The following is a 16,212-nucleotide window of genomic DNA, read 5'->3' as shown; positions in this document are numbered from 1 at the left end:
ACTCCAAGTCCAGGTACATCTGGTGGGCTGTGCTGAATCCCTAAGCAAAGCTGAGCAATTCCCTTGGGGTGGCCTCATGCAGGAGAGTCACCAGTTTCCTTGGGCTGGCTCCTGCGTTGGACAACGGCTGATGATGTCTGTTCAACAGCACCCGCCTAGGAGGAGGGGGAGCTGGTTACCTCCCTTGCCGTTGTCTCTGTAGAGCTAGTATCTGGGGCCCCTCCCAACCCCACAGCATGTTTTAGTGAAAACCACACAGTGCAGTTCTCATCCTGTCACATGCAGGGCTGATGTACATCCTCAGACAGAGAGCTGCTGTTCCGCAGAGCACAGCCTTTCCCCCGATACCTCACACAGCCTGTTTTATAAACAATATCACAATTCAACACAAAAGGAGGAAAATGGGGGCTACAGGGCACCCCCCCCCCCCCCCCCAGGCACAAAGTGTCACAAAGGTGTGTTTGGATGAGAACTGGATACACAGACCAGGCTGTGGAGGCCAAACTTCAGCAATAGTTGACTGAGTGGCAGAACTGAAGGCACCAAACTGGGTTCAGGGGGATGATCTTGGCTCTCACAGGAAACGGGAATCCTGTAGGAAGATAATGATTAACCCTAAATGTGCTGCTCTGATGAAAGAAGGGGGGATTGGGCCCAATGCCTGGGGGAGGTGGCCAGAACCCTTGAATCAAAATATACATGGGGAGGGAGGAAAGTTGTTTGCTGTGGAAATGTGTCTCTAAAGGGTCGCTCTGCAGGGTGTGTAGTGTGGAGAAGATAGAAGAGGGTTAATGGCTGAGGAGGCTGAAGGGGCAGAAACATAAAAAGGTAAATGAGGGCAAAGCCAGGGCTCCTGGCAAGGTCTGACACTGGACACAGCTTGTTACACATTGTCCAAGGAGCCCTCCCTAACCCAGGAGGGATGGGTGGCAGGTCATCCCAGAATTCTGTCACTCTGCCACACCAGCAACACTCTTGACTGGTCTGTGGCTAGTGCCAGCTTGCTGGGGGATGAGCCACTGCTGGGGCAGTGCCAGTATCTGGCCTCAATGCCATGGGCAGAGCCAACACCAATATCTACTCTCCAGTGCCTGGGGCCCAGTGGAGCTGCCCAGTCTGGCAGCCAGCCCTCTCTCCAAGGCCCTGGCCCTGGAGCCCAGTTCTCCATCTCCAGTGCCCATTTCCTCCTGCCTCCATTTTTCCTTCCTCCTTGTTGGCAGCTGCCTCTCCCTGTGAGGAGGAAGGGGAGGCACCCTTGGTTAGCCACGTAATGTGGCAGGAGTCAATCGTTAACCCCCCTCTCCACCTTCCCCTCACTGGCTATATAAAGCAGCCAGCCAGGAGCAGGGAAGAGCTGCTCCTTAAGGGTATCTATGCTCATCTCTCCCTGCAGGTGCCTGTGCCCATCACTCCCTTTAGGCTCCAGTCTCTCCCTGCAGCCACCCCAGGAGGAGCCCCAGGCCTATCTTCCCCACCAGATCATGTCCCTGGCTGCTGCCCCAGCTATGGCCTTTGGGGACCTCCTGGAGAAGGTGGGCAGTGCAGGTCCCTTCCAGCTCCTCTGTGTCCTGCTGCTCACTGCGCCTGCCCTCCTCATCGCCAGCCACAACTTGGTGCAGAACTTCAGTGCTGCCTCCCCTGAGCACCAGTGCCGCCCCCCGCTACCAGGCGCCAACGCCAGCTGGGTGGGCAACACCACTGCAGCTCACGAGGGGATCCCCCTAGCTCTGCACTCAGCACAGTGCTGGCGCTTGGTGGGCACCCCTGGGCAGCAGCCAAAACTCAACAGCTCGCTGGGCAGGGCAGGAGAGACAGAGCCCTGCCGGGACGGGTGGTACTACGATCACAGCACCTTCTCCTCCACCATCGTTACAGAGGTATAGCTGGGAACCCCCTTCCTCCCTGCTGCCCTGTGTCAGAGCCCTGGCAGGGGCAGGGACGGGGGAAAAGAGATGAGGGATGCACATAGGGGAGGGGATACAGTAGAGAGAGGGGGGCAGGGGAGGTGAGGGATGAAGAATGGAGGAACTGGGAGTACAGAAGAGTGGGGAGAAGATGGAGAGGTCAGAGGAGGATGTGGGGGACAGTTTAGTGCTTGGGGATGGGTGGCTACGGAGTTCCAGTCCCCCAGATCAAGCTGCTAATTGGGAAGGACCCCCCGGGGGTATCATGCCCTGTATCTTACTGACTGTCTGTCTGTCTGTCTGTCTGTCTGTCTGCTAGTGGGATCTGGTGTGTGATCTGGGCTCCCTCCCGGCACTGGCGCAGATGCTGTTCATGGCAGGGGTGCTGCTTGGAGCCTTCCTCTTCGGCATCTTCTCAGACAGGTGGGTGCTTGGCAGTGGTGTAGCAAGGCGGAGTGGGGGTATGTCTACACTACAGCGCTAATTCGACCTAACTTAGTTCGAATTAGTTAATTCGAACTAAGCTAATTCGAACTAACACATCTAGAACTAAAAACTAGTTCGAATTAGCGTTTTGCTAATTCGAATTAGCATGTCCACATTAAGTGGACCCTGAACCGGGGTTAAGGATGGCCGGAAGCAGTGCCGGCAGGGCATCAGAGGAGGACTTAGAGCGTGGAGCTGCTGCCTCAGGCTAGCCGAGGGCTGTGCTTAAAGGGACCCGACCCCCACCCTGGACAGACAGTTCTCAGGGGTGCCCCGCTTGCAAAGCAGTCCTGTCTTGGAGTGCCCTGAGTGCCCACACTGGGCACATCACAGCACTCGGCCATCAGACCGGCTGCACTTGCCGCAGGCTGCTATCTGGGGAGAGGAGGCAATTGGGGGGCTGCAGGAGAGGTTCCACCCCCAGAAGCCCGCAGAGCCAGCCCAGTCTCCCCCATCGGGGGCTCGTACCCCATTCCTCCCTCACCTCCTTCCACTTACCCTTCCCTAGCCCCCCTTCCTGATGTACAAAATAAAGAAAACGTGTGTTCAAAAATAGAATCTCTCTTTATTGAACAAAACTGAGGGAGACTGGGAAAAGGAGGTGGGAAAGGGGAAGAGAGAAGGTGTGAGAGGGGAGTGCAACTACAATGATCAGAGGTTTGGAAGAGGTCCCATATGAAGAGAGGCTAAAGAGACTGGGACTTTTCAGTTTAGAAAAGAGGAGACTGAGGGGGGATAGGATAGAGGTCTATAAAAGCATGAGTGGGGTGGAGAGGGTGCATCAAGAAAAGTTCTTCATTAGTTCCCATAATAGAAGGACTAGAGGACACCAAAGGAAAGGAATGGGTAGCAGGCTTCAAACTAGTAACAGAAAGTTGTTCTTCACAAAGCAAAGAGTCAACCTGTGGAACTCCTTGCTGCAGGAGGCTGTGAAGGTTAGAACTAGAACAGAGTTTAAAGAGAAGTGAGATAAAGTCATGGAGGTTGGGTCCATGGAGTGCTATTAGCCAGGGGGTAGGAGTGGTGTCCCTGCCCAAAGTTTGTGGAAGGCTGGAGAGGGATGGCACGAGACAAATGGCTTGGTCACTGTCTTTGGTTCATCCCCTCCAGGGTCCCTAGGGTTGGCCGCTGTCGGCAGACAGGCTACTGGGCTAGATGGACCTTTGGTCTGACCCAGTATGGCTATTGTAAGCTCAGGGCTCAGGGTCGGGGGTCTCAGTGGACTACCTTGATTTTCATGCACACCTGCTCCTGGGTGCTCTCCTGCCCTAGATGGCCACTTTCCTATGCCTAGTGCGGAGGTCGTGGACAAGGTCCACGATGTCCGCACTAGACCAGGTGGGTGCCCGCCTCTTGTGGTCCCGGGCAAGTTCCCGGGAGCCGCCAGCCTGGTCCCGGGAAGATGGGGAGGGCTGGGGGGCATCGGGTGGCTGGCTCAAGCCGTGCCAGGTGCATGGTCTGCTATCTGGGTGCTGGCAGGCTTGCACCTGGCACGGGCATCGTAGCCAGCCCATGCCCCTTTAAGGGGTCCAGGGCCGGGAGGGGGGCAGTAGAGTTTCCCTGGCGTTGGCCAGAGTGGCCACCAGGGAAAGCTGGGGAGGGCTAGCCTCCCACTAGTTCGAATTAAGGGGCTACACACCCCTTAATTAAGTTCGAACTAGCGGAGCGCTAGTGTAGCGCCTATCAAAGTTAATTTGAACTAATGTCCGTTAGTTCGAATTAACTTTGTAGTGTAGACATATCCTGGGGAGGGGCAATTGCCCCCTAGCACCATGCTAGGGGGGTGCCAATTTAGTCCCCCTCCAACTAGGGTCAGACTGAGCCATTCCGGCACCCCAGGCAGACAGTTTAATTGCACCCTGGGTTGGGGGAGGGCGCAGGCGCGGCTGGTGGTAGCAGGACGCACATGCCCAGCCCAGCCCAGACCAGCTACCACCGCTGGCGCACAGCACGGGGCCGCCTGGGGTGGGCCGAGCCTGGCTGTGCAGGGCCCCATGGTCGCAGGGGAAAGGGCGCTGCTGGCCAGCGCTGCGGGGGTTAACGCAGTCCCCACCCTGGGCGGCCGCTGCAGGGTGACTGCTGGGAGCTGCTGCAGCTCGCGATCCTGGAGCTGCATGCGCAGCGCCTGATGACAGCTATATGAGGTGCTGCGCTCCCCTTACAGCTGCCATCAGATTCCCCTCATAGGTTGGCGCCCCAGGCAGCTGCCTGGCTAGCCCATGCCTTAATCCGGCCCTGCCTCCAATCCCCTGTCATTCCTCAGCTCGCCTATTTCCCCTCCCCTTATTGTTACTTATCCAGGGGCTGTCATTCAGGCCATCCCCCCCACAGCTACACCCTGTGCGGAGGATGGGCGGAGCTGAGATGGGCGGTTGGCATGCTGCTAGGCAGAGGTTCTCAAAGTGTAGGCTGGGATCCCAAAGTCGGTCGCGCCTCCCTTTGAACGGGGTTTCCAGGGCTAGCGTTAGACTTTTGCAAGCCTGGACCAAAGCCTGGGTCCCACTGGCTGGTGCTGAAGCCGGCCCTGGGCAGCAGGGCTCAGGCTATAAGGCTCCACTCCCGGAGTGGAGGGTCTTGTGCTTCCGTTATGCCCCCCCCCATCCCCGCCTGGGGTGGCAGGGATTGGACCGGTTCAGGCCTTGGTCTCTCCTCCTGGGGTCGTTTTGTTGTCAGAGGGGGTCTCAGTGCAATGAAGCATGAGAACCCCATGCTAGGGCATTATTTAATCAGGACAATTGTGGAGGTGCTTGAGGCTGGGGCTCTGCTGAAATGCTGCTGGAGCCCTGGATACCCTCCATTTCTCTCCTTCAGTTGTGCCCAATATCCCCGTAGCATTTCAGCCACTGGTGTCTTGCACATTCCCTGATAATTTGGACTGGACCAGATGCAGCATTCAAAGCTGCAGACAAAGCAAGAAATGCCAGGAACTGAGTGTACAGCCAAGCTCCGTCAGTTACAAGTTTACCAGCTAATGATGATCAGTGACCAAGTGCTGGTCACTTGTTCTGATGATCAGTTATTAACCAGGAATGATCAGTGATCCGAGGCAGTTGCTGTTGATCAGTAGTTCTCAGTTTTCAGTTACCGATGTCAGACAATCAGAGATGCCTGACCACATGCTGCAGTTTCCTGTGGCAGTGAGTACCACAGGTGAACAATCTGTCCTGTGAGACCTATGTCACTCCCTCTGGGGGTCTTACTGTGGACCCTCCCCTCTGTGATGCAGGTTTGGGCGGCAGGTTGCCCTGCTAGGTTCTCTGCTGTTGGTGGCTGTCATGGGAACTGGTGCTGCTTTCTCGTCAAACTTCCTCATCTACTGCGCTTTCCGCCTGCTGAGCGGCATTGGCCTGTCAGGCTTCCTCCTCAACTACATCTGCCTCAGTGAGTATTCCCAGGGCAGGGAGAATGGGGCCCAGGGCCTTTCCCCTCTAGGGGCACCAGCTGCAATACAGCCCCAGGGCAGGAGGACCAGCTGGCTTATGGGGAATAGGATATGGGTCCTTTCAGCTCCACTGGGCACCGCTCCAATCTGGCCCCAGAATGGGAGGACTGGCTGGCTGAAGAGGGCGGGGAATGGGTATGGGATCCTCCCCCATAGGGGGCACTATCTTCTAATCCAGGTTAATGCTGCCCAGGGACCTTCCCCATCCAGTGTCTTATTGCATAGTGTGCAAGGAGTTGCTGGGTCTCTCTCAGCCCAGTTCCTAGCAGGAATCTCATCTGGCCCTAACTGTGGGAGACTCAAGAAATGAACTGCCTCAAGGCTGGCCTGGGCTGAGGCCCAGGAGTGATGGGCATGGTGGGAGTTTGGCCTGAAGAAAGGGCTCAAGAGTCATCCCCCCAGCTCAGATGTTCCATCCCTCTGCCCCTGCCCAGGTCTGGAATGGGTCCCCACCAAGTCCCGCGCCTTGGTGGTGACATGGCTGAGTGACTGCAGCACGGCAGGCCAGGTGGTACTGGCCGGCCTGGCCTATGGCATCCGGGACTGGCGCTGGCTGCAGCTGGCCATTTCCACCCCCTTCTTCGTCTTCTTCCTCTGCAGCTGGTGAGTTCTCCATCCCCGGAAGGACTTTGCCGAGGAGGGAGATCTTGTGGCAGGGGCAGGGGGCTGGAGCCCAGGACTCCTGGGCTCTATGGGTCTAGTGGCAAGAGCTGGGAAGAGGGCTGTGTTCTGTCCCCAGCCCTGCCACTGCTTAACTCTGTGACTGTTGGGGGCAAATGACACACCCCTATATCTCCCCCATAAAACAGGGGGGTGAAGAAACGAGAGCAAAGTGCTACCACCTCCCCCCCGATCAGCCATGTCTGAGTGCAGTCCTGGCCCTCCCCTCCCCAGGTGGATCCCAGAGTCTGCGCGCTGGCTCCTCGTCAACCACAGGCCCGCGATGGCGCTGAGCAGTCTGCAGCGGGTGGCCCGCATCAACAGGAAACAGCTGGGTAGGAACAGCCTCTCCCTGGAGGTGAGACAATGCCCTTTGACCCTCAAGGGTCACAGCATGTCCCAGCCCTGGCACCCAGCTGGCCCTAGAAAGGGGGAGGGGGATACTTGGGGAGCCCCACTCCCCAGAGTGTTGGCACCTGGCTCGTCTCCTTGCCCTATTCGGTAGATTCTTGCCTCTCCTCACGCACCTGTCCCTGCTTCTCCCCACACACCCGTCCCTCTCTCTCTCTCCCCACACACCCGTCCCTCCCTCTCATCACACACCCATCCCTCCCTCTCTCCACACACACATCCCTCCCTCTCCTCACACACCTGTTCTTCCCCCCCACACCCAGCCTTGCCTCCCCCCACACACCCGTCTCTCCCTCTCATCATACACCCATCCTTCTCTCCCCCTACACACCTATCCCTCCCTCCCCCTATACATCCATGCCTCCCTCTCCCCACCACACCCGTCCTTCCCTCTCCCCACACACATGTCCCTGCCTCTCCTCACACACCTATGCTTCCCTCCCCCCACACACCTATCCCTCCCTCTTTCCACACACCCATCCATCCCTCCTCCTACATACCTGTCCTCCCTTTCTCAACACTCCCATTCCTCCCTCTGCCCCCACATCCGTCCCTCCCTTTCCCCACATATCCATGCTTGTCTCCCGCCCCACCTGTCTCTCCTTCTTTCCACACACCCATCCATTCCTCTACGAAGGGGGATGGGATTCTGGGGCTGGGCAGGCCCTAGGCTGGGCCAGCTTGGTACAGGCAGCAGCCCCACAGCCCTGGGGCCAAGCAAAAGGTCGAGTCTGTGTCCAGCCTCCTCCTCCTGTGGGGCCCTGAGCACTCAGGGCACTGCTGAGCCATCTTCTGTCTCCTAGATGCTTGAGATGGTGGGGGGCAGCCCACCCAAGAAAGGCACCTGCTCATGCCTGGACCTGTTCCGCACACCGGCCATGAGACGCATCACCTGCTGCCTTATGTGTGTCAGGTAAGGGCCCTCTGCCTGGCTAGCCTGGGCTTAGCACCTCCAGCACCAGGAACTGACCCTCCTGCTGCCCGGCGGGGACAGCCAGAGCCATTTGAACACCCAGCTCTCAATATCACCTGTGACTCCTGCCTGGTGCCATGACCAGTGTTCCCTGTAAGCTGAGCACTTGGGCGGCCACACAGGAGAGATTTGAATGCTGCCCAGCTGATTAGCAGAGTGCCCACAATGCCTGTAGCCAGCAGTATGTGTTCCTACTGGTGGTGCACATCCTCACATGCCTTGGTGCACATGCCAAAATTTATTCTGAGCATAGATGGACAAATAAGAGAGGGCATTGCCCCAACCCACCTCCCCTGTGCCCTGCAGCTTCTCCACCAAGCTGGCCTACTTTGGGCTCTCCATGGACCTGCAGGCCTTTGGCCTGGACATCTTCTTGGTTCAGACGTTCTTTGGGGCCATTGACATCCTGGCCAAGATGGCCTGTGCCCTGGCACTGAGCTACTTTGGGCGCCGAGCCGTCCAGGCCAGCTCCCTCATCCTGGCTGGCACCTTCCTGTTGGGGAACATCCCTGTGCCCAGAGGTAAGGAGCCCTCTGGGAGCTGCATTCTCAGCCCACTCAACTTCCAGCAGTGATGGGTGTCAGGTAGGTCCCATCAAGTGGGGGAAGCCCTTGTGACATGGCTCTGCCACATGTCCCTCCTGTCCCATTACCTTCAGGTGAGATGGTTCAAGTGGAAAGGCAGAGCTGGGAGTCAGGACTCCTGGGTTCCAGACCCTGTTCTGGAAGAACAGTGGGGTCTGGTGATTGGAACAGGGTGGGCAGCTGGGAGTCAGAGCTCCTGGAACAGAATTTCTTAAACTTTTTAAGAACAACGAACACCAAACAATAATTTTTTTAATGCGGAACTCCAAGGGTTGAGCAAAAAAAAAAGGCATTGCCCTTTTAAGGGCGTCCATTTTGAACTCTGTTCTCCACAGTACACCTCTTACAGCCTCGTGGCACACCAGTGTACCACCGAATACACTTTAAGAAACACTGTCCTAGAGTCTATTCATTGCTCTGCCACTGCCTGGGACAAGTCACTCTCCTCGTGCAACCTCATGCCTCAGTTTCCTCCATGTGAAATGCTGCACTGATATTTTGTACAGCTCACATGGTAGCTGTGATGTGGAGCTGCAATGAGGAAAACCTGCACAGAGCTTTGTGACCTCAGGGAAGGCCAGTTCTCTATCCCCATCTCTCCCCTCCCCAGAGATGCTGATGGTGCGACTGACTCTTGTGGTGCTGGGAAAAGGATGCTTGGCTGGCTCCTCTGTCTGCTCCTATCTGTATAGAGGAGAGCTCTTCCCAACTGCTGTCAGGTAAAATCCACATCTCTGTGATTGAATAAACAGCCCTTTCGCCCCACCTCAGAAGTGGTTGCATTACAGTACTGAGTGAAGCAAAATGCAGGACAATGTAGCACTTTAAAGACTAACAAGATGGTTTATTAGTCTTTAAAGTGCTACATTGTCCTGCATTTTGCTTCAACTACCCCAGACTAACACGGCTACATTTCTAGTACTGAGTGAGGGATCCTTGTATAGGCAGCCTCTGTGCTCCATTCTATGGGCAGCTGCATCTCAGAGCCAAGTGAGGGATCCCAGTATAAACATCCCCTTGCTCCACCCCAGAGGTGGCTGTCTCAGTGCTGGGCAAGAGCTCCCTGTTACAACAGCCTCTGTGCTCCACCCTGGAGGTGGCCCCTTCTCCATGCTGGTCATCGTATGATTGTTCCAAGTCTCTCACAATACGCTGTCACTGGCAGGCAGACAGGCACTGGCTTCACCACCGTTGTGGCTCGTCTGGCTGGCATGGTGGCCCCAGTGGTGCTGGTGGCTGGGCAACGATTTCCCTTCCTGCCGCTGGTGATATTCGGGGTGGCTCCCATCGTCTCCGGCGTCGCTGCCTGCTTTCTGCCAGAGACGCACAACGTCCCCCTGCTGGACAGCATAGAAGAGGTGGAGGCCAGGTGTGACACGCGGGCTGCTGGCGCACACCCCCCGCATCCTTTCATATTCCCCTCCCCCGTAAACCTCTGTTCCTTCCCCGTCAATCCCTTCCCACCTGCCCTTGCAGCCCTTTTCATTCCCTCTCTCTCTGGTTCCAGAGCAAGGCGGAAAGGCGAGGAGGCGCCTATTGAGGAGAACATAGCTCACATTGTCCACTCAACCAGGATCTGAGCAGCCTTTCCTGCCCCCCAAAACCTCCAGCCCTGGGCCCTCAGTGCACAGGTGCAGGCTGCACAAAGCCACCTGCTGCTCCCTTTGCAGCTTAGGGCTCAGCCCCCTTAAAGAGACAGGCTAAACGGTGGGTGGGGGGCACCAAGTTGTGCCACTGAGCTGCCCGCTAATGACAGGCCCTGAGCCTCACATGGAGAGCACAGGGATACACTCCCCCAAATGACTTTGCCAGATGTGACTGTAATGGCTCTCCCCTGTGGTGTATTTTGACCTGACACCTGCCCCTCCCTCTAGCCTGATTGGGCTGTGAACAGGCTCCCTCTGGTGGTGCATATTGGCCTGACACCCATCCCCCTAAAACCATTCTCTCCGGAGGGAGGAGTACTCAGGGGACTCACGTGACACGGGTTCATGTCCTGCTGCGAACTGAGACCCTGCCAACAGATTTCACATCTGCTGATGCGCCATCACCAAGCTGGGCTTGGATTGGATCCTGAGGCCGAACTGATGATCTGACGTTTTTGGGACAAATTGAGCAAAGTGGGGAGAAGGCCTGGGGGCTCTGAAAGCATCAGTGGCTCCCCACTAGGGGCAAGTGGTTGGGGAGCAGCTAGGCAGCTCAGACAAGCTATGCAGGAGGTGTGGTAACTGAATCCAAACTATAACATTCACCAATGCGGCCGGAAGCTGGCATGACCCATGTGTGGCGTCCAAGCCCCGAAGGAGCAGGGATAAGGGTCTGTGTGTGTGTGTGTGGGAGGGGGGTGCCTAGGTGAGATTTCCTGCAGCTGGTCCTGTGGCCTTCTGTACATTTTGTAAATAAACCAGCTGCACTAAGGAGTTCCTCTGGCTCTAGGTCCCTGATCCCTGCACCCCAACCACCCCATGGAGTCAGGGCTGGAGCTCCTCTGGAAACAGGGAGATGGGCTTGTTTTTCCCTCCAGAAAATGTTCTTTTTGGGGAAAAACAATGTATTTTATTCTGAAATGCCACCATTGCAGTGCCTCTAGGGAAATGCAGTTTGGCTGACTCCTTTACCTGCCTTCTCTATGAGATGGGTCTCTGGCCAGATTACATCTCCCATGATACACCGTGGTTCCCATTTTGTAGATGGGAGGGCTAGTGAAGCTAAGGAACACTTCAGCTTCTTGTCTCCCTGGTGGTCTAGTGGTTAGGATTCAGCACTTTCACTGCTGTGGCCTGGGTCACCACTAAAACTTTACCCTCCCATCACAGGGAGTGCCAGTGGCTAGGGAGGGAAGGGTTGGGGTGCCAGAGGCAGGCTCTGACTGGGACACTTTCCTGGCTGACACTTGGCGAGCAACCCAGCACATTTCTCAGGCAACTCCTTCCCTGTACAGGCAGTGCAGGTTGTGGTCATGGGTGAAGAAGAGCATGAGTGGAAGGGGGAGGGCTTCAAGCAGGCAGCTCCACTTGGCCAGACACAAGCTAGGAGCAGGGACAGGGCATGAAGCCCCTCCCCTCATTGCTGTGAAACACAAAGGACCCAGCAGCCCCTTTTCTCAGTGGTGTATGGGGGCAGGGAATCTGCCTGAGGCTTCTCACTATGTTCACAGGCCAGTGGCTTGGTGGGCTGGATCCAGCCTGCTGGCCTATATTGCCCAGGCCTGGCTTAGAGGGAACCTTGGCTCTGGGCTGTGGGGGAGGGGCGCTGTGGAAAGGCCAGTCTTGCCTTCCTGGACAGGGCATGACAATGTCCATTTTGTGCAACAGGGCTGCCAAACATCCCAGACAGAGAATTAGAGGCCAGGCAAGCTTCCTACAGGAACTGAAGTAGCTCAGTTAGCTGAGTGTTAGATTGAGGTTCTAAATATCCCTGGTTCAAGCCCAGGTTTTGGCATGTGGCAGGGACTTCTGCTATTCCAGTGATGCTGAGGTGTTTGATCACCCACTTTAGTACTAACAAATCATGTTCAACTCATTAGCCCCCACCCAACACTGCCTCAGAGTTGCTTCTTCTTTGGTAAAAGCCCACCCAGTGCTGGCTCTATATATGGACACAAGGACTCTGGCTATGAGCTGATGAGGACACATTTGGATAGTCTCATGTAACTTTACCTGAGTCCAGTCAACTAAGCAGGAGGGAATCTCAGCAATCAGCTCAGGCAGGGTCAGAGGACAGAGGTCTCAGCTGGAGACCACAGGCAGCAAGAATTTCCTTCATTAGGTCAGTGGATTGGTGTTAATGGGGGCAAGACAGGAGCATCTTCTCCTACCATTGGGGAAGGCAGCTGGGCCCAGGCCCAGGGCCCAACTCCCTTTCAGCCCCCAGGAGCAGGATGGAGCTGAGAGAGGGGTGGGAAGGAGGTGGCCAGCAGGCTGGGGCTGCACAAGGTCTGTGTCTGCTGCTCCCTCCTCCCACCAGGACTCCTTCCTGCTCCTTGCAAGCTGCTCAGCCTGTTTCTTCTTCTGGGTTCACTGCTCAGAACAGGCAGCTAAAAGAGAACAGGCTAGCCTGCCAAAGGGCTCCCAGGCCCAGCAAAGAGCTTGACTCCAGCACCTTGAAGGTTTAGCCCCAAACTCAAACCAGCTGAGCCTGCCAGCCTCCAGCAAAGTGGCTGGCTAGTGGCCCTTTCAGAGAAAAGCCAGAGGCAGCTGCAGGGATGCTGTGGGCTGTACAATCAGATGGGTGGCTCAGAAGCTGTCTATGGTTACAAGGGAAATAGCTCAAGTGGCAGAGTGCTTGCTTTGCATGTGAGTGACAGTGAGGTTGATATGTATGTTCTTAGGTGGTGGTTTTTCTGGTGTTCACTGGCAGCTCTTCCAATAACTGTTCCCTCTGCCTAGTGGACCTCTCAAAGGGCATATCGACACATCAAAGCTGTTTTGGGACACCAGAGCTATTTGGAAATAGCTACCCCATGTCTTCACAAGCCACTTGTTACTTTGAAATATTTTTCAAACTAATGGGTGTGCTATTTCAACATCCCAGAAACCCTCATTCCACAAGGGTTAAGGGATTTCTTGAAATAACACTTCCTTTATTTCGAGTTTAGAGTGCAATGTAGACGTAGCTACTGGGCATCCCAAAAAGACAGACCTGGATTCCCTTACCGTTACCCTAGCAACTGCAGGGCTGAAAAGCAGAGAGAGATGTCAGACCCCCAACACGGCAGGGGGCGGGGGAATGTCTGTGGCACAATGGACAGTGTGTTGGACTTCTAACCTGTGATGATCAGTGTGAGCCAGGTGACATGTTCAAAGGTCGTGGGTTCAAATCCCCCCCCAGAGTCACTTTAAGTACCTGTTCCCCTGAGCAGCTTTGACAGAAGAAGCCATCCTTGTGTGTGGGCAAAGGGGGCCCAGCACAATGGAAGACACAGAAGGCTGGCCACCAGGAGCTACAATGCTGTGCAAGGCAGGGAGGTGAGCTTGCAAGTGAAATCTGGGGTGAGAAAAAGAAAGTCCCTGCACCTTTCCTGTCCCCAGATCTTGCTGGGCTCTGGCTGCCCCCAGCCTGAGCTGAGCTCAGGGGCCATGAGGGTGACCAGCCCCCACAGCTATGATGCTATCAGGTCCCTCCTACTGATCTGCTCAGTCACTCAGTGCACGCCAGAGAGCCAAGTGACTGTGCCTTTGAGTGGCACTTAATGGCTATTAGTCAGGATAGATAAGGAATGGTGTCCCGAGCCTCTGTCTGTCAGATAGTGGAGATGGCTGGCAGTAGAGAGATTGCTTGATCATTACCTGTTCAGTTCACTTCCTCTAGGATACCTGGCATTGGCCCCAGTCAGCAGACAGGACACTGGGCTGGATGGACCTTTGGTCTGACCTAGTATGGCCATTCTTATGTTCTTCTTCTTACGTTCTAATTAACGGTAAGTGTCCATTAGCAACAGGTGGCCCATAGGGTATGCCATCGAGAGCCCGTCTCCCAGGAGAGTGGTACGGCCCATGGCAGGAGGGTTAAATCTTTGCACACCCCTCTTCTAGTTCTTCTGAACAACTGGCTGAGCAATCCCTAGGCAGGGCTGTGGGTCTGTAGCTCATTGGAGGTCACTTTATTCTGATCAGTCAGGGTGTGAAACTCCAGACTTCTGTGTGACTAGACAAAGCCCTTTTGCCTTTCTCGGCCTTTGTTCCTCCCTCTGTCAGTTTGGTGTAACAATTTCCTGCCTACACCATGGCAGGGGCAGATAGGGTGCTGTGAGGAGCCATGTGAGGGTGGTATTAGCAGCAGGTGTCTTATCACCTGGAGTCAGTACAGATACTGGGTGTGTGTAGTAGAGCCCTGTTCTGCTCCCCCCCCCCCCTTGTTCTGCTTCCCAGTGACTATAGGGCCAGAAGCAGGTGACTCCTCCTGTGGCCACTAGATGGAGCCGCAGCCCCCCAATTCCCCGTTCTCCTGATTCCAAAGAAAAACTATGTAGAACTTTAAACACTAACAAGATGGTTTAATAGTTGATAAGCTTTTGTGGGCCAGACCCACTTCCTCAGATCATATTCTGGAAGAGAATTTGCATGCTCTTCCTGCTTTCCCCTGCCTCTAGACTGGCCCTGGGTCTCTTTCCTGTCAGCTCCATGGGGGCCAGGGAAAAGCAGGGGAGTGGGTGCAAGGGCCACACCTGTGGGCATCAGGTGATGCCACAAGAGATGCTCCCTGTCGTCATGGCTGGAACATGGCATCACTTGAGCGTGTTGTTAGCACCAATGTGTCCCCCTGGCTAGTCTGTGCGGGGAGCCAGGGACAGTCCCTACAAACCTGGGACTGTTGGCCAAGGCTGCTGCTCTTGTGTCTGTGCTGGGATCCCCTCAGCCTCAGGAGTGCTAGAGATGTCAGGCAGCTCTGTCCTTCCAGCCTGGGGCTGCCTGTCTTGGGGACGCCCTCACACACACTGGCCCCTTCCTCCCCTCCTAGGACAGGGCTCCTGCCAATCCTTGGCTAGTCAGCCTGGCCGGATGCTCTTTCCTGTTTGGGGCGGGGGGCAAGAGGCAGAGCCTGGCAGCTGCTAGGACTAAATGTGAGGGCATCAGGGGAAGCAGCAAGAAACACAACCTCAGCTCCCTTGTATCTTGAGCCAGGCTGTAAATTCCAGGGCCTCAGCCTATCCGGAAAAGGGACAGAGCTCCAGGGAGTGCCAGACACCCAGGAGAAGGCACAAAATTCTCTCAGGTAAGTCTGAGGAGCAAGGAGGCCAAAGCATGTGAAGTGAGGATCTGACAGCATCCAGCCCAAGCAGGTCCCACTGAGATTTTAACTCTGCAGGATTTAGGGTCATAAATGCTGTCCCTTACACCATGGGACCTGCAGGTGTAGAGCTTGTTAGCCCCCTCATGGACACTGAATCCCCTGCTCATGCCCCCTGGGACCCAGCTTTGCTTTCTTTCCTTCCTTCCACCCAGAACCCCCTTCTGTGCTGCAAGGAGCCATCCTGGGACAGGCACAGGATCCTACATTCTCCCACCCCAGCAGCTCCCCCCCCCCCCAACCCCAGGCTTTGGCAGAACACAGGCAGGTGGGTTCTGCTCATCCCACTGAGTTGCTGAGCTTCAGCCTGGCTTTTTTCCTCCTTTTATCTTGGACAAATCACAGAAGTGAGGCAGCAGGAAGTGCCTCTTTCCAAACAAGGGATGCTAAGGCACAAATGGTATCAAGGCTCATTGTCAGCTGATGTCACAGCCCTTGGGATCATCCCAGGCACAGTCCAGGCCATAGGAGCTGCACCTAGCTGGGCACCAAGCAGAGTCAGAGCTGCTATGAGGGAAGATCCTGTTTTTCTGCCTGGCTTTGAACCAGGAATCTGTTGCACAGTAGACAAACATGCAAACCACTACACCACAGAAACACCCTGGATGCTGTTTCTACTGTACTTAAACTTGGACAAATATTCTGTTACCAACTCTTTGGCCAAGACCTTGGGGGAAGAGGCAGAGTAAGAGCAGGGAACAAGGACCCCTCCCCATGCTACTTCTCTAGACCTTAGCTCCCAACACTGGGAAGGTGGCAGGGGCCTATGTGCCTGGGGAGGGGTGATTCATGTCACATCCCCAGCATTTCCCCCCTGCATGGATGGACCTTTGGGGACAAGCCTTTCACCCAGCTCCTGTCACCCTCTTGAGCAACCTCCAAGGTAGTACAGCCATGGGACACTGGGCAAGGGGCAGGGACTGTAGAAGCTGAGAATTTACCAGAGGCCACGGGGACCCAGTA

At 55.7% G+C, this 16,212-nt stretch overlaps 1 protein-coding gene across 5 annotated transcripts in view; it reads left to right on the top strand.

Moving 5' to 3' along the window:
* The window catches only part of LOC102454089 (solute carrier family 22 member 6-like), a 29,090-nt gene extending 13,545 nt beyond the window's left edge, over positions 1–15,545 (top strand). For 2 of the 5 annotated variants that reach the window (XM_075912961.1, XM_075912960.1), the window contains exons 3-10: positions 2,224–2,327; positions 5,617–5,771; positions 6,267–6,435; positions 6,727–6,850; positions 7,707–7,816; positions 8,183–8,397; positions 9,071–9,179; positions 9,626–15,545. In XM_075912961.1, coding sequence (XP_075769076.1) covers positions 2,224–2,327; positions 5,617–5,771; positions 6,267–6,435; positions 6,727–6,850; positions 7,707–7,816; positions 8,183–8,397; positions 9,071–9,179; positions 9,626–10,040 — 1,401 coding nt within the window. In that variant the 3' untranslated portion in view covers positions 10,041–15,545. The remainder of the gene's footprint in view (positions 1–2,223; positions 2,328–5,616; positions 5,772–6,266; positions 6,436–6,726; positions 6,851–7,706; positions 7,817–8,182; positions 8,398–9,070; positions 9,180–9,625) is intronic. The other 3 variants (XR_012898301.1, XM_075912962.1, XM_075912963.1) reach the window with 3 other exon arrangements.
* Positions 15,546–16,212: the final 667 nt, after the last annotated feature.

The sequence above is a fragment of the Pelodiscus sinensis genome, chromosome 31 (assembly GCF_049634645.1).
Source record: "Pelodiscus sinensis isolate JC-2024 chromosome 31, ASM4963464v1, whole genome shotgun sequence".
Lineage (NCBI taxonomy): Eukaryota > Metazoa > Chordata > Testudines > Trionychidae > Pelodiscus > Pelodiscus sinensis.
This window is presented reverse-complemented; position numbering and strand designations above follow the sequence as displayed.